A 24051-nucleotide genomic window follows, 5' to 3' on the forward strand; every position below is an offset into this window, starting at 1 on the left:
TGAGTGTGTTGATATTTGCTGCATTCCACAACTATGCAAGGGTGCATGGGTTCATTCAGTTAGCTACCCTGCCCTTTGTTTACAAGATATTGAAACAAAACTAAATAAGCAAGTAGATTTTAAAATGGAGAATCGAATTAAACATTCTCCCGAAAAAGAGCCGATAGACCTATGGCCCCCTTTTCCGGCTACTGCTTCAATTACAAACAAGACTGTGAAAGTAACTTAAACATGTGACTTTACAGGTCTCATTGTAAATGTTTGTTTATGTGAAATTCATTTGACTGCACAACTTTCATAAGTAATTTATCGCAAGTTTTTTTCTGTGAAAACAAACTCATAAAATTTCATCCAGTTATTGAGTTTAACTTCGGATAGTGGACCTCTCTCTCTCTCACCCCTTCTCTCTTCTTGCCCCCTCAACCTCATTCTCCTTGTTTCCTCTCCTCACACTCCCCTACTTCTCTTTTATTGTGAAACCACAGGTTATTCATAAGATTTGATTGTGTTCTTTTAACATGGTACAGATATTAATGTGGTTTACACTATAGTAACGTAATAAGTTGTGTTTTATTTTTAATAAGTACATTTAATAGGTTGTGTTAATCAATTATTGATAGAAATATGTGGGACTATGATTATTATTTAATAATGTTTATTGCTTCTTGATCAACATGTATTAAAATCAAGCTCTTTCTAATGCCATGTTATTGTCTCATTTTTGACACACTGAGTCGTAGTAATTTAGTCATGTAAGTAAAATAGTTTTTTGTCAAATATGTTTGCATGTTTCAACTTCTTGTACTTCTTAAATATGTACTCGTTCTTCCAGAGAGGAACAAGTTTATTTTTTTTTTACGTTTTTTTCTGTTTCAGAAAATTGATGCTTCTACCATAGAAGATTTTTATGGATTGACGTCAGACATTCAGAAGTCCTCAGAGACAGGTTACATTCTTTTTTATCAATCCAGAGACTGTATGTAAGATAGAAAAGGAATGTATGTTTGAGACATTGAAATGACTGAAGTCCTGTGAACAGCTTCGTTCATGTAATTTTCCTTCATTAGCTAGCCAGACCATTTGTATTCTCATTGAAAACAAAAAATGTCATCGCTATTTAACTAAAAGTCTGTTGACTATAATTAATTTATTTATTAAGACATCAGTTTTATTTGAATCTCTTTATAGAGGTGATTACTGCCTAATGGTGTATCTCCTTGTATTGAGATTGGTTAAACCAGTGATCTCCAACCTTAAAAAATTGAGTCACAAATATATTTTGAAAGTAACATAAAGCTGTGCCTCTGAGAGAAGTATGAGTCAAAATAAAATATAGGATAAATAAACAGTGGATATTGCTTGGTTGTAACAGGTTTGATTGAGGCATCATAGCAATAAGCTGTTAATAATGATTTACGCAGATGAACTGCATAAATATGCGATTTTATGTTTTTATAATAACTGTGATATAGTAATCAGAGAGGTAGCTGTATTTAGCAATGATCAAATAAAGAAGTCGGGATTCTATATAGAGTGTTATAATGCCTAATATTTGTGGCGTTTCTGTCATTGCATGAACATAGTAATGCAGATCTTAAACATTCCAAACAAGAAGGTAATTTGTTAACACTCCCGTAGTTTCATTCATGTCTGCTCTTGATCATGCATAGTATTTTTCTTTTACCTATAATCGAAGTCCATATCTGTGATCATACAGTGCTTCTTAAAAGACACCGCTATTATTATTTTTTTAATTTTAAATTCATTCATTTTTTTTGTTATTATTTAATGTTCAGGCATTTGACTTTTTTTTTTTGTACAATTAAAGTTACTTAGGTAACATTTAGGGGAAAATCAGCAGAACTAAGTTCGAGTGCTTGGTTTTTTTACATGTATTTTCAGGTGATTTACACTGCCCTACTCTCATTTTGCTGTTGAATTAAATTGGCGTTTACTTCCAGTATGGCGGACAGTCTTTCTCTACTCACGGAAGCATAAAGTGGCTGACTGTGTTTTTTTGGACAGATCACCAAAATGACTGTTATCGACATAAATTCAGCATGCATATAAAGCACAAGTAATACATTTAAAACTAATCCTTATTGTTATCATATATAAGAACATGCATCATAATCAAGAATGAGAATGTTGAGAAGTTACATTTCTATGTGTAAATGATTGCTGATCGAAAAATAGTTATTAGAGATAACATTAGTATATGCCAATCAACATCAGCGTTATGTATTCTTTGTCTCCTTGATAGCTGAATGATAGTGTTTGCCAAAAAAGTGTTCCTAGTTTGATCTCCAGCCATGACTTTTTTATTACTATTACATCTTTGCAATTTTAATCTATGTTACTCAGAATTGTATGTTTCTTGAATACATTTTGGGAAAATTATGTATCCTTGGAGAGGATTTTTCTGGATGTCTATTCAATATACACACCAGTGATCTCTATTGTCAATGATTTCTTGTAGTTGAGTGGGAAGGAATACAGTGATTTGTAATACTTGCGAAAGTCTATAAGACTGAAACAGTTATATAGACCAAGACTGAAACAATTACACAGGGTGATTCATAAATACCTGTAAAAACTCTGTGGGTGTAATGTAGAGGTAAAAATAAAACTGAAATGATCTATACAACTTTTCCCACAAATCCTTACTTTTAGAGTTGTGATGCATAGTGCCATATCTTGCCAGGCATAAAAACATGGGCCAGTAAAGCCTTTGGCTGTGTCACGTTTGCATACATAGCAACTGCGGTAGATGTTTCTTATTCCTACACCCCACTACAATTGATTCCGACCTGATAGGACTTTGTTTACTGTACGTAGGTATGTTTAGTTGTATGGCACTGTTGCAGTTCCTACAGTCACCACATCACATAGGTACACATTCATTTTGTCATTAGTTCAGTAGGCTTCAGTTGTGTACGGTAAGATAGATTGTGCAACATCAGTTGCTTGATCAGCCAGATCACCAGACTTCTACCTTTGGGGTCGTCTGAAGGCACTCATTTATCCCACTCAAACCCTGAACATAGCATAACTACAGCAGTGACATCAAAATAGCTCAGAAGGAGTTGAACGGGGTCTGTAAAATTCTAAGATCAATACATACCTACGTACAGTAAACGAAATCTTATCAGGTCAAAATCAACTGCACATAATAGGGGTGTATGAATAACAACATCTAACACAGTCGCTATGTAGGCAAGCATTACACATCTGAAGGCTTTACTGGTCCATGTTTTTGATACCTAGCAAGATAGGACATTTTGCATCATAGTTCTGAAAGAAAGGATTTGCGGGAAAAGTTGTATAGAACATTTTAGTTTTACTTCTACATTACACCCACAAAATTTTTACAGATATGAATCACCCTGTATAGACCAGAACATCGATTTATAATCGCCATCTATAACATATGACTAGCATTGTCACTATGTATTTTACTCTTTAATTAATTAAGGACAGGATTCCAGACAAAACATTTAAGACATGCTAGTTAAATAAAATCAATGGATTCAGAACACCTCAAAATCTGTGCTTCAGTGGCTGTCTATGACAATATCTTTGAAAAATATTGGAGTGCAAGAAGCCAAATGACTTTACTGTCAAACACCTGGCATTAGAAAACAACAACAACAACTTTTACTTAATAAAAGTTACCATGCTAACCTCAAAATTCCTACTTCCAGCATTCTTAGGTTGACACTATGAATCAAGGTATTTTCCTTTTGGTGATGTAGCATCAAGCTTTATGTCCCCCGCCCCCGGAGGAGAGCCCAAAGGCTAAAACCTCAGCCTGAGGCTTTTTGTCCAACCTCCTTATATTATGGGATGATTATTGAACTCCTTAGGACCGCATTCCTGTGAGTACAAGATTCACTGCTTGGTGCCATCTTATCGATTCAGCTACAGCATCCAGGCCTGACAGAGGCCATGTAGGCAGGAATGCCTCTCTGTCTCCCTATTGACATTCAGCAGCCTCCTCAGGTCAAAGGCTCTATTCGCAATTCACGTATTACATCCTGCTGCATCCTATATTGGCCTGAAGATTGCAGCAGCATAGACACCGCGATTCACCAAGGCGCCATATGTCTGAGAGAGATACACTCCCAGTCTGCTGTGAAAGCCCCTACATGTCTCTGAGATCTGTGCAGCTCCCCAAACAGATGCCATCCATAGGCTAATCATGGTATCACATCTGTCGGATCTCCTGGTCGATCTGAATCTATTGAAGATGGTAGATGAAGTTGAAATTAATGAAGGCAAAATGAGTCTGAGGTCCAATGTTGAAAGTTACCCAGCAGTTCTGCTTAAAGTGGTTAAGGGGGAAACTCTCGAAAAAAAACTCCAACAAAGTAACTTGTCCAATCCAGAATTTGAACTTTGGCCCATTCATTTTGTGGTCAGGCATGCTAACCGTTACTCCACAATGATGGACTTAAATAAAAAACTTTATGTAGTTTCTTGTGAAATGCTTAAAAAAGCAATTACTATTTGTTGCAAGACATTCATATGGATTACAAAACAAGTTTTACAACTTAGAACAGCAACACAGAACACTGGAGTTGGTTCTGTCCTCTCTAGATGGTAAAAGAATCCAGAGTGGAGTTGGTTCTATTTTGGATAACACACTACACAAGTTTAGCTACATTGTGCAAAAGAGACCCAAATTTTAAAAAATTGACGTTTGGTTCCTTCTTGCATAATTACATCCAATTATATGTCAAATTACAGCAATTAATTGGCATTTAAATTAATATCACTCAATAAAAGAATTGTATTCCAATGGATACCATCCCATTGTGGAATCCTGGGAAACGAGAATGCGGATGCTTTAACAAAGAAGGGCAGCACTGCTACTTACAGACCTGTTACTAAATCTACGTATTACTCTGTGAAGAGATTTATTAAATCTACATACTTAGACTTCAACAAACAAAATTTGATAACACAATCCCAAGGGAAAAAATGGAACTCTCTGCATCAAAATCCACAGTTAATTCCCGATTTACCACGAAAATCGTCTGTAGCTGCATTTAGATTGGCAACAGGCCATGATTGTTTGGCCAAACACCTGCATAGAATTGGAATATATCAGTCCCCTAACTGCCCATTGTGCAACTCAAACCAAGAAATGGATTCGGAACACCTCAAAATCTGTGCTTCAGTGGCTGGTCATGATAATATCTTTGAAAAATATTGGAGTGCAAGAGGTCAAATGACTTTACTGTCAAACGCCTGGCATTAGAAAACAACAACAAATTGCCAACAACTCAGCATTAGTAACAACAACATATTTTATGCAACGTTAACTGTTTTTTTTTTTAGATCTATGGTCCTTCATTATTTATTTGTGGCACTCATTGCATTCCTTTATCCTTGATGGGCATGGGAGTCCACAAGCTTTTTACAGTAGTCTTCATCTGCAAGTTTCGTCTAACCTGCTGTCAGCTCCATTTTCATTTCTTTTAATGACGCAACCTTTCTCCCACTCACTATTTTCTCCAACTGATTCCATACATTTTCAATTACATAGATCAGATCTTGCAGACTATGACAGGGGACTTATAGTTGAGTGAACCAGGCCATACTGGATATGTGGCATAATACATTGTGTTGCCGAATATTGAGGTCTTATGTCTTCCATACAGTTTCTTTGTAGATGAGAGCATTTAATGTTCCAGAATGCTCACATATTTCACAAAGTTTACAGAGATTCAACAAAATAGAACCCTCACCTTCCTACATATAATCGCCACAATTCTGATATGTATTTTTCATTGCTCTTCCTGCGAATTCGTGGCTGATTAGAAAAAAAACTGAAATGTAGATTCATTCAAAAAGACCACAGTTTCCTATTTCTTTGATGTCCAGTCCAATCTCTCCTTACATCACTCAAAGCTTGTGCTATAAATTGGTATTAGAAGTTTCTTTACTGCCACCATTGACTTTACCCAACAACTAATGGTCTTAATGATCTAGATGGAGCAGCCTGGTCGTACTTGTTGAATTTCTTTAAATGATGCACTTGGCCTCTGTTTAGTTAGTTCCCCATACAATTGCCTACTCTATTCCCTGATATAACTTATAGGTTACCTTTTCATCGCCATCAAATATCAGAAATACACACACATTTTAATGCCGTTTAAAAAGAGTTTCTTGCCTGTGACTTGTGCAATAGAATGTAAAATTATGTCTTTTACATAATTTACCAAAATTACATACAGGCAACATTTTAAAATACTTTTCAAGAATATTGAAAAATCGTAAATATTTTTTCTAATTCCTTTTGTGCAAAAAATGCAGGTTTTCTGTAAATATGAAATTTGACATCTCAGAAATCAAAGCATACAAAAACTGCAAATTATCTCAAAATGCATGTCTCTAGGACCTAACATGTTTCATTAACAACTTTGCTTCTGAGAGAAATTATGAACCTGTATTCACAAAAACATTTCTTTGTAAGGTAGGTGCTGTAAACTTTTGAGAAGCACTGTATTATTATGAAATCGGTGTAAATATTGTTTTACTTTTTCTGATTAAACATTTAGTTGTAGATAATGCGTGGTATTAGTAAAAGCGATCAATTTTTCTTTACATCCAATTCTGGAGCAGATTCTCACATCTATATCAATAAAGCTTATTCACTCTACGAACAACATTCTCCTCCAAGAGATATTTCTCAACCGCGGAGCGCAAATTCTTTACGTTAGTATGAAAGTGAAGCATGGGCAATGAGAAGTACCGATATCAGCAGAATAGGAGCCTATGAAATGAAATTTTTGAGAGGAACACTAGGATATACTTGCTTGGACACGCAAAAGAAGTGAGAATATCATGCAAGAACTCCAGTTTTAACCAGTCTCACAGTACCAACTGCAGTGGAAGAACTATGTTAAATGAATGAATCATAATAGACTTCCAAAAGCTATGCTTCAATACCGTCTCCAAGGGAAGAGATCTTGGGTCGTCCAAAAAAAAAGGTGGACTTAGAATGACTCACTGAGACTGTAACAAGCCTTGGGCCTTATACTTGTTTGGATGATGATGATGATGATGATGATGATGATGATGATGATGATGATGATGATGATATGAATCAATAATACAATCCATACCATTAAGAAATCAACTGTTCGTGATTTCTGAAGTTACCCTATTAGGTGACCAGTGTTTTAAGTTTAGTGGTCAAGAAGTATAGTTGTACATCGAAGAAAAGTGTATAAAGTTTGGAGACACTCGTCTTTTGTAAATTATAACGACCTTTACCGATTTCAGATGGAAAATGTCATTGAGTATTTGAGGACCGTTTTCACAAAACTCAACAAACGCCACTTCAAAAATTTTACAGGAAACGTTTTTTTTTTAGTTTATTCTCAGACCTTTGATGCTATAATTCTGAAAAAAATTAGGCATTGTTCCTCTTTCAGAGATGCATTAATTGATATGAAGTGCAATTATTATTGTTGTCTTATTTATTTGGGAAAAAATATGACAAAAGTTAAGAATTTCACAAAACTCAACATATCCACTTTTTTAAATGCACATACCTTAAAATGTTTAAATTATTTTTCATTCGCAGCTGTAAAATCCTCATCAAAATCATTAATATGTATTTTAAAATAGTGCTTAAGTACTCCTGAATTAAAAAACAGTTAATTGAACACACTGAAATCTAATTTCAAGCTTCCCCCCCCCCCCCCCCCAAAATTTGTTATTGACTTACAAGAACTCTTTATTTGCACGAATTAACTGTTTCTATTTGTGCAATACATTACACAGATCACTGAAGATCAAAATTGTGCACAATAATTTTATTGCAATGGTTCATCATAATCTATTCTATTATCAGAATCTTTGGCATATCCCTTTAAAACTTTACCATAAAATACCTTGCTTCCCCTCTCCGAAATACCATTATGGAAGTAACTCATTAACTTCCTCATATCATTAGCTTTGTTTTTGCTGACATGGTTCACCAGTGAAAGGTCAGATGCTTTAGACATTACAGAAGCACTTGTCTTTCTTGGTTTAAACACTTGAACTTGTATTGGTGCAGAAAAATTTGTGTTTTGTAAATAACACTTTACACGATTCTTACAAGTTCTTTGGTACGTAAATACTCTCATCTCAGATAATTTAAATGGTAATTTGACTTTTACATTATTTTTTGTCATCGATTTTAAATCACAAGTATGCCAGCCTTTGCCCAAAAGTTTTACGTCCCCAAACATTGCCATAATTTCATAATAAATAAACACATGGACCGGAGGCATATAGCTATGGACACGGATAGGAAATAAATGTTTAATTTCTTTAAAAACTTCAGAGCTTTCCAGATAACAAACAAGCATGGCAATCAGTATGCAATTTTTATTCTGAGACCAACAAGAATCTGAAAACAATCTCTAAGAGTTAATTTCAGGATTTTTCTGTTAGTAAACATTTTTTCTAAATTACCTATGTCATCCTTTAATGTCGTAATAACATACCTGTCACTTTTCTAAACGTAGCAGCACATAGGCCTACTGGAAAATCTTCTCCATTTTCACCTCTTACGAAATATGAAATAGACACAAATCTTTCTAGCTTTTTGAAGTCCTTCTATGCCGCTTAGGTAGATCAACTTTCATTTGTCTTGGCAAAAAATTATCCTGTTCAACTTTTGTGCTACTTCTGTATAAATTGTCTCGAAAATTAATTAGATCATTTAAGCAGAAGGAACCTGCAGCACGTTTTCTTTTTCCCTTTTCTCAATGATTACAGTCTAGTTTGGAGGTATGTCATTATTTTTAGGCGCAACTATATATTTCTTACTCTTACATTAACGTACTCTTCTGCTACTCTTTCTGCCCCTTTCAGTAGCTTGAACGGATTTAGAATACTCAGGATTCTTATCCAATTTTCATCAGCATTCATAAAATACATGCACTTACAACAGCGGCCAGATTTATACTGAATTAATCAAGAAACAACAAAATATTATATAATATTTGAGCTCAGAAATGTGTCACTGTTGTCAAAATGCAAATGTGTTACATTGTTGTAAAATATTGTAGCTTGTGAAACAGGATAGAAGTGTGAAATGTTGAGTTAGAGGATATGTTGCGTTTTTTGTGAAAATTTAAGAACTGGAGATGTTGAGTTTTGTGAAAACTCTCTACATTGAGGCACTCTTTTCAACGGAAAATGTTGAGTTTTGTGATATTATGAGCACTGCATCATTTTCCTCTCATTACAATTGACCAGAATCCATCAAAACCCGCATTTTGAAAAAAATGGCGTTTGTTGAGTTTTGTTAAAACGGTCCTCATTTGTTGTGTTAAATATGTTGCAATAACATTGATGAATTGATGATAATTGTTTTTGTATTTAGTTTGTAAACATCTGAATTTCTGGGTGGTAGGATTTTTCACAATAACTTTGGTACAAGTACAACCCATTGTTTATAATACAGAGTTTTACTACAGCCAACATTTTTTAATATCCATCTCTTCATGTGTTGTCATTTATACTGCATTTATGTGTTGGTATGATAACAGTGACAATGACGATGACAGCAATTATGATAACAGTGACATGAAAGATAGTCAAATCAATACAGCACTAAGTTTTGCACTTTTGTCGCCATGCACTACAAGAAGTGCCTCAAAGATCAGACTATCACTACCACAAATACTTAATTAAGAAAGTTGATGAAAACCATGTATACTCTAAAACATTTGTGTGTTAATGCATGGTTCGTTAGTGAAGAATTTATTTTACATTGAAATATAAAAAAAAACGAGACATTTTACCATATCAGAATTTTTGGAACTGTGGGGCATTTTTTCACAAAAAGAAATGACTAATGGGAACTAAGTTTCAGAATATTCATGATAAAAACAAACATTATAAGCAGCTGGTACACATATTACTTGACTGTAACTATCTTCAGAATGAAAACATATGAAATTTGAGATACTGAGCTAAAAAAGTTAAAGTAAAGATTGAGATTAAGGATGCTTCAAGCACAATATTACCGGTATTCGTTATTTTATATATCTTTGTACAGGGAATTCACACAGTTCTGCTCCTATTTCAATTAATACAAGAAACTAGGACAGAACAATTCAGTGTTCACCTAATGATTAACTCAAAATGTTGATTTTTGTTTAATGCTATGAGTTGCAATGTTATCAATAAGAATTCTGTTTACAAAATCTGGGGGGGCGCGACTTCTGGTGAATGAGCGGACCACGTGATTGATCCAACACAATTTGTTCATCTACCCTAGTTTGAGTTTGTTACAAAATGACCGATGGCTGAGGTACGAGATATCATTGGAACATATGAGCATAAATTCGTGCTGTGGTGGTCTTCTCTACAAAGATGGGTGGGTTTGTCACCCTATCATGCATGAATCCATACCACACATTTAACTTAGGACCATCACATGCTATGCGGATTTTCTATGCCCCATATCAGAATGCTGCGTGTGTTATGACCTGGCACATGAAAAATAGTGGCATTAAAAAATAGCATGGAGTAATCGTCGTCTTCAGTTGAACTGGGCAGTGTAGTATAGGCGAATTCATAATGCAGTAAATCTTGAGTAATGTGCACTTGTAAACATACATATTTACAAGTTTACTTCTGTAAGATTTTATGGATTGATTTCAGTTGGCAATGTTTGCAGAAATTATGAAAACTTCTGAAAACAGCATTTAAGCTGCATTTACACGAGGCCAGTCAATGAGACAATAGTTGGAAGACAGTTGACTAGCATAAATTTATTGGCTTTTTTTGTGAACATTTCAGCCCAACTGCCTAGCAAGTTGGCTACATAATTGCCGAGCTATTGTCCCTGTTGGTAGATTGAAAACAGTCAAATGCCCCCCACCACAACCAGGAATAAGCTATTGGCCAGCAACTGGCATCATGTGAATGCGACATGCTAGTTGCTAAGCTGTTGTTGGGGCTAGTCTGCTTGAGTCAATCAAGAAGTGAGTTTTCTCACGTATTTTTCAGTTTTTCGTTGTAATAATGGCCCCAAAGTGGAGTGACACTATTAATATCAAATTCGTTGAGCTGTATAAAGAGAAGCGATGTCTGTGGGACCAGCACCACGACCTTTACAAGAACAAAAATGCTCGCGAAAAGACATTGTCTGACATTGTTGGTGAGATGAACATTGAAGGATTTGGTGCTGTTGAGGTCAAAGCGAAAATTAAGTCTCTCCGTGACACTTTCAACATAGAGTTCACTAAACAGCAACATGGGACACCACAGATGCTGCACATTCAGTCATTTATTGTCACCTACTGCCACGGTAATACTTTTCTCGTGTGATTAGGTCAACATTCAACTTCATTGGGCAGCAACTGTCTCGCAATATTTTGAGGACAACTGTCCACAATTATTGTCTCGACAATAGGCCTCGTGTAAATGCGACTTTAGAGACGCTAGAATGTCCAATCCAGGGCAGATCATTCAAATCACCATTGTCTCTGAAAGTTTTTTCTTATTTTCAATATAATTCTTTATTCAATGAGCAATTTTAAGTTACTTATTTTTCATAGTTGACATAATGCTTTGCTGACCAAAGACTCAAGTAATAGAGCTATAAACGGTGTAAATATTATTGCATATGTATAAATTATAGAAGTTTTCCTTATATCTGAGTAAATGCTGTATGCTCGCATATCTGTGTGTGTGTGCGTGTGCGCGCACGCGCGTCTTAAACAAGTGAAAAGCGTATAATTGTACCTTACAGGAGAGTGTGTAGATTTTAACTTACAGAGCTTCAAGACTCCTAGAAGTTCTCATGTTGACAATGAAAAGTATGATAATGTAATTTCACCTAATGAATGGGAGAAAGGAGCTCAATATTTGCTTCTGTGCAATGAGATCTATATGGGGCCATGAATCTAAAGGCATCTTGAAAGTTGTTGCAAATGGATTTTCACATCATTGTAATTTAGATACCAAAGGGCACTATCAAGATGGTATGCATGTCGTCTGGAGCTAACTGTAGGAACTGTAGATGGAACATCTTTGTGTTGCAGTACTTAGTACTAAGTTTTAACCTGTTATGAAACAAAGTTAACATGTGCTCTATGCACGTTATTTCCATTACAAAAAATAGGCCTAATTTTACTTGCATTTTTTTAAGTTCTAAAATTCTGTAACTTCGCAAATTTCACATGAATGAATTACATGGAGTTACTGACATTGGGATCTCAATGCATGTTTATGCCACTGAAACTTCTCATGTTGTCAATATGCACTTATTGTGGGCCTAATATTGGGTCTTATCACCCCTAACGACACTAAAGGCCCTCCATGCACTGCAACTTGCTGGCCAAAGGTCTGGAACCTATCTGGAGAATGACCATGCACTCATCCAGCAATGCTGCCTGCATTTGTTCAGAATGTCAATGTTGTGAAACCACATACTGACTGACCATACCACACAGATGTTCAGTAGGATTGAGGTCTAAGCTGCGAGCTGGCCTGTTCAGGGTTCATATCCTGACATCACTAAAGTATTCTGTCATGCAGTGAATGGTATTGAAATGAGCATTATAATGCAGAAAGGTGAAATTTTCGCTGTTCAACAGGGTGAGGGTTGTTACATGTTTTGCCAACACATCCACTCTGTTGGATTCATTGCATTCAGAGCATTCCCATTGACAAAAATAAGCTCTGTCAGATGCTTCCAAACGACGCACTGGTGGAATTTGTCTCAAAACTAATGTCTTGTCGACTGTGAAAGGACAACTAAAGTAAAATGTATCCTGCAGATTGAAATATTTAAATTAAATGAAAGAATATATAAAACAAAACATACAGCTGTTGAAGCTGAAGTGAGCCACTCCTAAGTGCAGTGGTTGATGTGTTTTAGATTGTAGTGTGGTCACTAGCTTTCTCCCCCTGGCAAGTCAGCAATCTGTCCGACAAAGTGTCATGTTGCACACTTTCATTTCTTTTTTAGCATAGGAGGCCGTAACTAGAAACACTAGTATTGTGATGCTACAGAAGAATCAATTCCGATGTTTTCATGGAAATGCACGTTTTCAGCATCAGTGATACAGAAAAAGTGGTTTTGTCGTGCTGTCTTTCTCTGTGTACAGAAATTTCTAAGAAGCTGTTGGTTAGATTTTCTTATTCATTATATGAGCCAGTGTATGTAGGAATGATGCTCATGAAATATAATCATTTTCAGTAAAAAAAAAGGGTCTTTTTTTAAAAGAAAAACTATGGTGACCAGTCCAACACAAAGATAGCAATATTATTCGTAATTGAGAAATGAGATGGTGAAATTACTAGTGATCATGAAGTTTTATTAAAAGAAGTTTGTTTATATTGGATGTTTCAGAATTCAACTGAAGAAATTTAAGGGGTTGTGGAGAGGTCCTGGGTATTATTTTGAGATACGGAACTATGGGCTTGTGGGTTCAAACTTTCATGTAATGGAGTGAAATATTTTTTGAGCCAGTACGCCACTGATTAAATCTGCACGTGGCATAGTGGTACATTGGAAATGTGTTGGATACAATGCTATGTCTTTGTGGCACAATATTGGTAAACACTATGGATGGTTTCTGTCAGAGGATGAGATCGAACATTCAAACTTCAACAGATTTTTTTTTTTAACTTAAGGTAGGCCTATGTGATTTTAAACTAGTCTTGTTACATTATAAAGCCAACACCATTTTATAATGTACGTAATAAAGACAATAATTGTTTAGAAAGATGAATAGAGAATGTAGTGTGAGAAATGCGTATCCATTACCCTGGATAAGTTACGAATTTCATACAACTTAAACATTAAAATGAGATAAAAATGCATGAAAATAATAACACGAAACATAAAAAGATCATGAACTCGTCAACCTTGCAACCAAAGGGCAGTGCATTTCTAACAAATACCTAACTGTCCAACACAACTGACTTGATCTGAAGTAAGCTATACTAAACCAATGGCTAATAATGTATAGTATACCCACAGTCTAGTATATACAGTCACGAAGCTCAATACGTAGGGAATATGCATGCATAGATAGTTGCTAACCACTAGGATTGCTACTATCGCCTCATTACAGACAATGCAAAATAGTACTGGTACAGTCTATTGTTCCTAGCACCCTCAACAACTCAAGCTTCGTGACTGTATATACTAGACTGTGGTATACCGGTACTCTTGCTGAAAGCATAATTGTTAAGTGCAATTTTACAGATTCTGTAAAAACTAATTTTGAAAACATCACTTTTAAATGCCGCTTTTTGTAAACAGAAAATAATGTTAGAGATGATTACAATTTAGCCTGCATATTATGTAAATTTGTGCAAAATTAATACCTATGTCCACATAAACTGTACAATATATAAATGAAATGAAATATTTTACTTACAGAATTACAAAAAATGTGTTCATGTGCAATCCAGAAAATATCTTGGATGCATATTTTATAATTTCATTTATGCGTGCCTATCAAGTAACAGTTCAAGAAAATAAACTGCAAACAATAATATTCACAACATGATAAAAGAACTGAATTGTTGCGAATAAATATTGCAATACATATTTTGGTAGTTCAGAAAAGGAAGGATTCAGAGATCTCTTCAATAAAATAAGAAGTGTTGCATAAAAAAAACTACCAGTGTGGGACTCCAACATATTATCTTTTCTGTATCAAATATGAATGAGGTCTCGCCCACCTCATTATATTTTGCTCGACTAGTGTGACTAGTCAGTTTGTTTTTATACCATTAAGTACGAGAAAAATTCGTACCGGCACCGGGAATCTCGTACTTAATGGTATAAAAACAAACTGACTAGTCACACTAGTCGAGCAAAATATAATGAGGTGGGCGAGACCTCATTCATATTTGATACATATATGATGTTAACAGTTTAAAGAAACTGTTGTTGAATATGGCCATAAAGTCATGTAATATGCGCTCCTGTACATATATGACGTGTATCGTCTCAAGTGCAGGCAGTAAGGCCGTAACACGATACTACGAGAGGAGTTCGGCCGGCGTCGTGAATCGGGTCCCGGCATAGCTCAGTTGGTTAGAGAGCACTCAGCACGCACAGCTGAGAGGTCCTGGGTTCGATTCCCGGTGCCGGTACGAATTTTTCTCGTACTTAATGGTATTATCTTTTCGCCTGAAGTCTGGTGCATATCCATTACACCACAGATTTATTCCGATAATACTCTTCTAAACAGGTACAATAACGAAAATAAATAAGGGTGAAACAAAAAGCAGTGCAGGGGCTTACTATCTCATTATTTGCCCGCAATTTTACAGATTCTGTAAAAGCTAAATTTTGAAAACATGGTTGATTAGTTCTTAGCAATCCTTAATGAAGTCCGAAACCATCCCATACCCCTATTTCGTTTTAAATACTGGATTATGAGTATCAAATGTAAACAACTTTAACAACTGATAACTCTGATATTTTTCGTGGAAGATCCTGGTTCCTCAGCTCAAATTGCTTGTCCATAACTTCTCTACAACCAGATAAATAAATTTCTGTATATAGAATTATTTCCACTTTTCATTGCGTTTTTTTTCTTTCCCCCTCTAAGTTTCGAAACCTTAAGCCACGGCAGATAATGGTATGAGAATATTTCACTATAACAAAGTCTAATATGTTTTCTAATATAGACATCACTTTTTAATGCCACTTTTCGTAAACAGAAAATAGTATTAGAGATGATTACAATATATAAATGAAATTAAATATTTTACTTATGGAATTATAAAGAATGTGTCCATGTGCAATCCAGAAAACATCTTGGATGTATTTTGCATAATTTTATTTATGCGTACCTGTCAAATAATAGTTCAAGAAAATGAACTACAAACAGTAATATTCACAGCATGGTAGAAGAACTGAATTGTTGAAAAAAAGAGCATGAAACCTAATACAATGGAAATGTGATATATATCTAATCTTCGTGCCATTCAAGTTTTACATCCTGCTATATATATATATATTTTGTAATGATACGAAAATCGATTTCGACCTTTTCACGGAAATTCACTTTTTCAACATTCCTGATACCAAAAAAGTGGTTTTTGGCTTACTGTCTGTCTGTCCATCCCAGTATAGCAATTTATACATTTATGGACAAGTTCTGTTCATATTCAATATCAGATCTGGCAGTGATACATATGAAAAATAATCATTTTTACTACAAATAAATAATTATTGATCTGTATTAAAAGAAATTGAGGTGTTTGGGGGAAAAACCAGGCAGTTCCAATTCAGTACTTTTCGAGATAATGAAGAAAAACGTACCGCCAAACAATAAGCATGTACAGAAAGAGGCAGGTTCAAAATGCATTATAACTGTGAATGTAATTCTTGGAACTACCTGGTTCTTCGACCAAACGATAGAGTATATTTTTCTCTTCCTCTGTGCATAAATAGCTCAAAAATGAAAAAAATTGGAGCTGCCTGGTTTTTCCCCCAGACCCCTCAATTACACAAAATGATGAAAATTGCTTCAGAATTTTTTATTCGAAATTTTGTTTATGTAAGATAAAATGATGAATTGAGGTAGGTAATGTTCCTATACCAGTACTCATGTTTCAGAGAAATTATTATGTAGGCCTATATGGAATCTGAATTTATTCAAACACATTAGGGCATATATATATATATATATATATATATATATATATATATATACACACACTTTTAGTCATTACAGAAATAGAGCAAATGAGAACTATTTTTCTCTTAAAACATTACTATTGTGATGTTAAAAATAAACAGAATTCTTCTGTCATCTCAAGTATCTTAAAAGTTGGACAACACTGCAAGATTGGGTTGCTCTCTATCACTAAGCCTCAAGGCTTTTACTCTATTGTATCATGGTACTCTTTGTCGATGGTAACCTGTAGTGGTTACAGGAAGAAATTAAATTAAATTAAATAATAAAGAATTACTTGAACAGTTTGTTGTAGACAACTTTTATACTTGTAAGACAAAAATCCCATTTATCCTCGTAAATGATCATTCAAAAAGATTAATTACGGTACAGACAACTATAATTGGTATCATGATAATGAACTGAATTGTTGTGAAACACGCGAAATATGCAATAAGAAAGTATTCATCTTCATGACCAATATTTTCAGTTGGGTTGTTTTAATGTCAGCTTTGGTAGGAGTTATGTGATGAGTGCAGCTGACAGCACATTAGAACTGTTGTTATTTTTAGGTTAAGACTATTTGCGTAAACTAAAATGCTACTGATAAAATTATTTTAGCCTTGTTGTGAAAGTAAAACAGTATGGTAATATATGGCTAACCAGATAAATTTGTAAGTACTAGCGAGTTTCTAACAAGTGTTCAACAAAACTGTACTTGTACATTCAAGCCAAAAGTTTATATAAGAGAAAGAAAATGCATCTATTATTCTATTATTAATTCGATGGCAGATGTACGAGAGGTGCCAAATGAAGTAAAAGGTTGGAGATCCTATGACATGTTATTTTATTGTATCATCATGTAACTTGACTAGTGTAACTTGATGATTTGTACATAGAAACTTGTATATACAGTACTTTATTAGACAATGTTAAATATGCTGTCTTTAAAATTCTTGATAAAATTGTTTAAATATAACTTTTAAAAATCTGCGAGTATTTTACTTCTTCATTGCACTTTTTTATTAGCAGTGCTGATGATGCAAGCATTGGCACCCACCTACAAACATTTGCCTGCAGCTTGTACTTACAGGAATTGATTTGTTTAAATTGTATAAATTAAAACTAAAATGTTAATATCTCAAAACAAATTTTCAAAGCTTTTGCTTCAGAAATAAACTTTTTTTTTAAGTTTATTAAATAACCTTACAGTAAATTTCATTTCTAGAACGAAATATGATAATGTATTAGTGTGAACAATGATAGTGGCTATAGGCGCCGGCTTTGGGAGGGGGGAGCAAGGCACTTCTGTCTCCTCAACTTACAGAGCCTGGAATACTGCCCCCTCAATAAAATGAATAAGGGGACCTTGCCCCTCCAAATAATTCGATGAGTGATTCCTCATGTTAAAAATATAATTCATTTCTGTGAGAGATGAACTAGAACTTGAGCCAAAAATGGTTATTTCAAATCCATAGAGATGGTTAGCTTCGCATGAACGTGCTAGTGATGCAACTCACATTAACCCCTCCCTTTCTTTCCTCCTGCATTTGAAATAGGTGAAACACACAATGCAACAGTCACTCCATTTCTTTGATTAGGATTCACTTTTTTTTTTTCAGTTCAATTCAAATTTGTCAACTATTACAATCGAACAGTCATGGTCATAAGCTCATAGATAGGATCTATTGCCAAATGGAAATAATAATATGGAATTAACAGTTCAAATTAACATTGTATTCGACTGTATTTTTGCCTAATATCAGTTAAATTGTTATTAATTTCAACATTTTTTTTTCATAAACAACTAAATTTGTTTCGAACTGTTATCAACATTCAGTTTCAATGGTCGTTTTTTGTGATGATCGTCATCATGGGTGTGTGCTTGGTAAGCTATCAGCAATTGTGTGGTAACTATTGATAATGGATACCTAATTTCTTAATCAAGAAAACTGTTAAACATAAAATTCCAGTTAACCCTTAAATTGGAAGGTCTGTCCACAGTATAAGAAGGTGGTCTGTCTCCCACACTCTTTTTCTTAAACTGTGTCGCACTGTAAATCCTAATCTTACTAATGCTACATCACTAAAAGATAGGAGGATTGACTTGGTATGCAAGAAATTGGATGAGCCCTGAAATAAATTAATTTTCCTGTTTGCATGTGTTGTAGAACTAGTAAAATTGTACGTAATTTACGAATACCAGTATATTGGTACCGTATATGAACAGCACTTCACCTATTTTTTTTTACAGCGAGCCGCTACTGGTTCTGGCTCTTGTTAAAAATGTTTGAACATGTCTGGGCAAGTTTTTGTACATTTCCAGGTCATTTAGTTTCTTTTGTACGGACTATAAAATTTTTCCTTTGTCAGAAGAGAGCCAATTGTTGATCCATAGGTTTGTAAAATGAGAGTTTACTGAACCAAAGGCACTGAATAGAGATATCACTTGAAGAGGTTGCAAATATATTGTCTGTTTTGTAATGTTATCGACTTGCTGGTTTCCAGGTATACCACAATGACTAGGTATCCATTGAAATGTTATTTCCTTTTGGAGTTTTTTTAGTTCACTTAGTTGCTTCTTGCCATTGACCATACTCTAAAAGATCATACTGATACTGAAATTATTAAAGCCTATATGTATGGGTTTCAATTATGTAATGACATGGAACGAATTTCTGTTAAGGCATTCACAGGTGAAAGCATTGGTTGGGTAAGATGAAGAATCATTCCATATACTTCTCCATATGACGGTTTATCTGCAATTGGCGTAAATTTAACCCCTTAAAGTCAAAGATCATAAACATTAAAAATGGAAGGCTTTGTACATCATCCAGTATCAATTTGAATGGCAAAATCTTTGAACATTTAAACAGAAAATAAAAAATTAAACACCTTGGTGTCACATATTCAGATGAAATTGTTTTGAATAAATGCAAAATAATTCAAAATTTAGAAAAATCTCTAAACAGTCTAACAGTTTCTAATCTGAAAACAGAACAGAAAATAAATATTATTAATGTATGAGCCATTCCATTGTGACGGGTGGGACATTTGCATTGCATTTTTTCTGCTCATATGACAAATATTTAATTCAATAGGAACAAAAATGAAAAACCTCTATGTGATATGAACTCTTGACATTAAAATCTTCCATCATTTGTGAATTTTAAAGAAATCTTTGCCTCAGTTTTAATATTATTCAGTTTTGAAATCTTTTCACAGGTGGGACCAAAAAAAGACATCAATCATGACACTGTACGAAGGTTTGTTAAAGTCTATGAAGTGCTTGGTAAAAGAAATTCAAACTACTTTAAAACTGATACAAGAGGAATTGTACTTCACCATGATCTGCATAAAATAAGAATAATTACATTTACATGCAAAATAAAAACTATTAATTGTTGTCATGGGTGAGACAATCAAATGTCACAGGTAGAACATGGTGTGAATTATTCAATTTATCCTCTCTCATGTATGTCCAGAGGTTCACTGAAATCATAGAAAATGCAATTTCTCACACAGCTATTTCATTACTGATTGGGGAAGGACACACAGAATTTGTTCATGTTTACAATTGACACATCAGATTCATCAGTTCTGAAAACTTTCCTGATTTACCAACTGTTAGCATTGCACATTATTTTCACATCACCACCCTCATCTACTGTATATTACTTTGGCAGATGGCTGCATACTTACAATTTGATATACAGTTTTTCTAGTCTTACTAATAAATTCCACTAGCACAAATGATTCTGGTTAATTTCATGAGTTGCTGATGCTGTTGTTCCTGTACTATGTTCTTGCAGTTTTCTGCAATCGTCATTTTTTCACATTCACTGTCTTTATCAGAGTCTCAGGATAGGGCTTAAATACCTTGTATTTCACTAGTTCTGAATAGATATGTAAAACCAATAATTAAGTTGCAGAATCATAGACCTTTAAATAATGCTTTGACTGCAATCAGGTCAGTCATGCACTGATTATTTTGTAAATCACAGCAAATGATCTCTAAGAGTTCTATACTATTAGAAGCAAAGTGCGGAACTTTCTTGTTGATGGCAACTACAAAGAAGTTAAAATTTGAGTGAAACTTGTACAATGTGTGGCATTTAACTTGGCATAAGGATATTCTTTGGTCGATTTTTTTATTTATTTTATTTATTTTATTGGGTTATTTTACGACGCTGTATCAACATCTAGGTTATTTAGCGTCTGAAGGTGATAATGACGGTGAAATGAGTCCGGGGTCCAGCACCGAAAGTTACCCAGCATTTGCTCGTATTGGGTTGAGGGAAAACCCTGGAAAAAACCTCAACCAGGTAACTTGTCCCGACCGGGATTCGAACCCGGGCCACCTGGTTTCGCGGCCAGACGTGCTGACTGTTACTCCACAGATGTGGACTCTTTGGTCGAAGATCAGAGAATTTTGATAAATTTATTTTGGCTGATGGGTGTTCTGTTTTCAAAAAATTGCATGCTTTATTGATAGTAACAATCATATGAAGATTCTGTAGTAAATTATCCTCTTGCCAGTTTTAGAATGTTCACAGACTCTTTGTTACCAGGGGCTTGTCGATTGATATGATCTTGATCATAAATCTCCTGAACTTTAGTAATTACAATATATCATATAATGAGCAAATATATTTCCTTGGTCCTCTTTTTTTTTTATCAGTATTATAGGTATACATTCCAATATAAGATTGTTTACAACAGAAAATTTATTCCTCAGAATGTGAGAAAGAACTATCGTAACTCTACAAGTTCCTGGGGAGTCCTACATGTTCCTTTGTTTTTGTTTGTTTTCAATATTGTTTTCTTTTGCCAGTATTTTTTTTCTTTTCAGCTCCTTTATATCTGTTTTCTTTTAATGCTCTACTCGAGTCTCTTACTTTTCTTCTCATTCTTTCCTGCGTCTTTTGTTCTCTCTTTCTAGTGCAGTGCATGATTAAGTAGTCTCCAGAGCAGTTGTTCGTGCTTTTTCAATCAGAGACCTCCGGTTACCTCTGATTGATACCTCAACAACTTTCCTATGGACAAGACAGCAGGTTGCATATGTGCTGTAGCACAGACGTACTCTTTCTGCTGAATATTCCTTTAATCGGATCATGTAGTGGTTCGAATCCGCTAACATCCGAGTATTTTTTTAATAATTTAAGTGTATAATTTTTTGTTTATTCTCTCATTTTTTGGCTCTCTTTTTTTTTTTCTCAAAATGCTACCTTAGCTGACAATTTTTTCTACATTTGATGTTAGTAGCATGTGTGGAAGGGTGTGTTAGTTTTATGTTATTGATTAGATTGTTGTTGTTTAGTTAACTATCCAAAGACAGGTCTGAACCTCACAAGTCATACCAAAAAGCACCACTTATGAGGCAATTAGAACATGAGATAATGGGGTAGGATGGCCAGTTCCTTTGCCCCTCCATTGCATACATCACCGATTAGCTACATATTACACTAATCAGACTTCAGATGCATACAAACAATTGTTATTCCTCTGACACATATCGTCAAGTGAGATGTACAATGTCATTAAATTCAATTGCGAAATCTACAGCAAAAGTAAAATTTTTCAGTAGTTAATGTAAACATTTATAGTTCCCCTGGAAACACTCGTTTATTAACAAAATTTAATAGTGACTGCCAATTGAATCGATGATTGCAAAAACAACATGAGTCAACATTTTTATGAAATTGAGTTCATGTCATAATCCTACTCGTAGAAGGTAGTTACACAGATGGTGTAAAAAGCGCATGAGTCTGATTAGTCTTTGCTAGAATATTAAGCCCTAATATTGGTGATTGAGAGCAAAAAGCACATGAGTCAATGACTCATGCTGTCTTTGCCGCGATTTAATAGCAAACGTTTTTCAGCCATCACATTGCCAGTGCTTACAGAAGTTTCAAACATTTGCAAGGAAAGGGATGACACTACGGCGATAACTTTCGACTTCATGCAAAATATGCCTCTTCCGCATTTGCCAGTCCAAGATGTCTTCTATTTGAGGCAATTACGGGTTTACTGGTTCGGAATTCATAATCTGAAGACTGATGATTCTAAATTCTTCATATACCATGAACGAGAAGCCAAGAAGGGTGCAAATGAGGTATGTTCAACGGTTCTGAAATACACAGGAACATGTGTGCCTGAAACAGTATGAATTCTGCAAGTTTTTTTTTTTTTCAGATGGTTGCCAAGGGCAGAACAAGAATCACACTGTCATCAGATCCTTCCTCTCTCTAACTCATACCGTACTGAAAGATTTGATGAAATAATCACTACTTTCCACAACGTGAACATACATTCTTGCCTAATGACAGAGTTTTCCATGTCATCAAGAAGAAGCTGAAGAAGCATGATAGGATCTACATTCCTGGAGAATACAAAATAATCATTGAAGGAACATGCAAAAAATTTTCAGTTGAACATCTGGCAACTGAAGATATATTTGACTTCAAAGCCTGTTGGCCAGCTCATTATAAGCGGAGATGGAAAAGAAGTTCCAAGACATTCGAAGATTTCATTTGCACCATCTGAGTTTATGACCTTAAAATATAATGCAGAGAACAAGGGCACTGTTGTTGTACAAAGCTATATCGATGGTATATTTTCACATACTTTCAAGTTGAATAAGCCCAATACCATTTTTGCTCTGCCTATCGGGAAATCCTATCCGTTAAGAAAGGTACCCATCAAGAAATCCAAACTTCAAGATATTGAAAAACTTGTCTCATACATCCCTCATGAGTTCCAGCTACGGTATGATGATCTAAAATAAGGCTGTCGGAAGACAGTGAAGAAGAAAAAGAGGCAGATGAAATATTCTGAGAAGGAACTGATCAAGTTTGAACACAGATTTCTGACAATAAGGACTAGAAAAACCACAGATTTCTTAACGTTTGAGATTTGTATTCATTATACTGTATTTAGAATATCATTAGGCCTACATTAACAAATTGCATTAAGTATGTAACTTTAGTTTTGCTATGTAAAATAATTTAGTATGCTATGCATTAAAAACGCAATGTTTAGTTAAAAACAAATATTCAATTCAGTTGATTAGTGCAAAAACCACGAGTCACAAACATTAATTCAAATTCCTCTCTACATTAGCGAAATACATTAACTACAATGAACTCATCTAATAAGAATGGTTATTTGTAATTACATAGAGTGAGCAGATTATCCTCGAAGCAGCAATATGAATACAAATTAGTTTATTGCTTCTCATGTAAATTTAAGAATTGGCGACCCATGTGCTTTTTGCAATCACTGATTCAATTAGACTAATTTATTTAGTTCCACATAAAATATACTATTAAATGGAATTTCAGAATGGAACCAAAGAAATGTGCGGTATGAAAGTGTTAAGACT

General features: G+C 34.6%; 1 protein-coding gene across 2 annotated transcripts in view; it reads left to right on the forward strand.

Moving 5' to 3' along the window:
• Positions 1-17666, forward strand: part of Usp12-46 (Ubiquitin-specific protease 12/46) — a 56337-nt gene extending 38671 nt beyond the window's left edge. For both annotated transcript variants that reach the window (XM_069820828.1, XM_069820829.1), the window contains one exon: positions 877-17666. In XM_069820828.1, coding sequence (XP_069676929.1) covers positions 877-984 — 108 coding nt within the window. In that variant the 3' untranslated portion in view covers positions 985-17666. The remainder of the gene's footprint in view (positions 1-876) is intronic.
• The last annotated feature ends 6385 nt before the right edge of the window (positions 17667-24051 follow it).

Source organism: Periplaneta americana, chromosome 3 (assembly GCF_040183065.1).
Source record: "Periplaneta americana isolate PAMFEO1 chromosome 3, P.americana_PAMFEO1_priV1, whole genome shotgun sequence".
NCBI lineage: Eukaryota > Metazoa > Arthropoda > Insecta > Blattodea > Blattidae > Periplaneta > Periplaneta americana.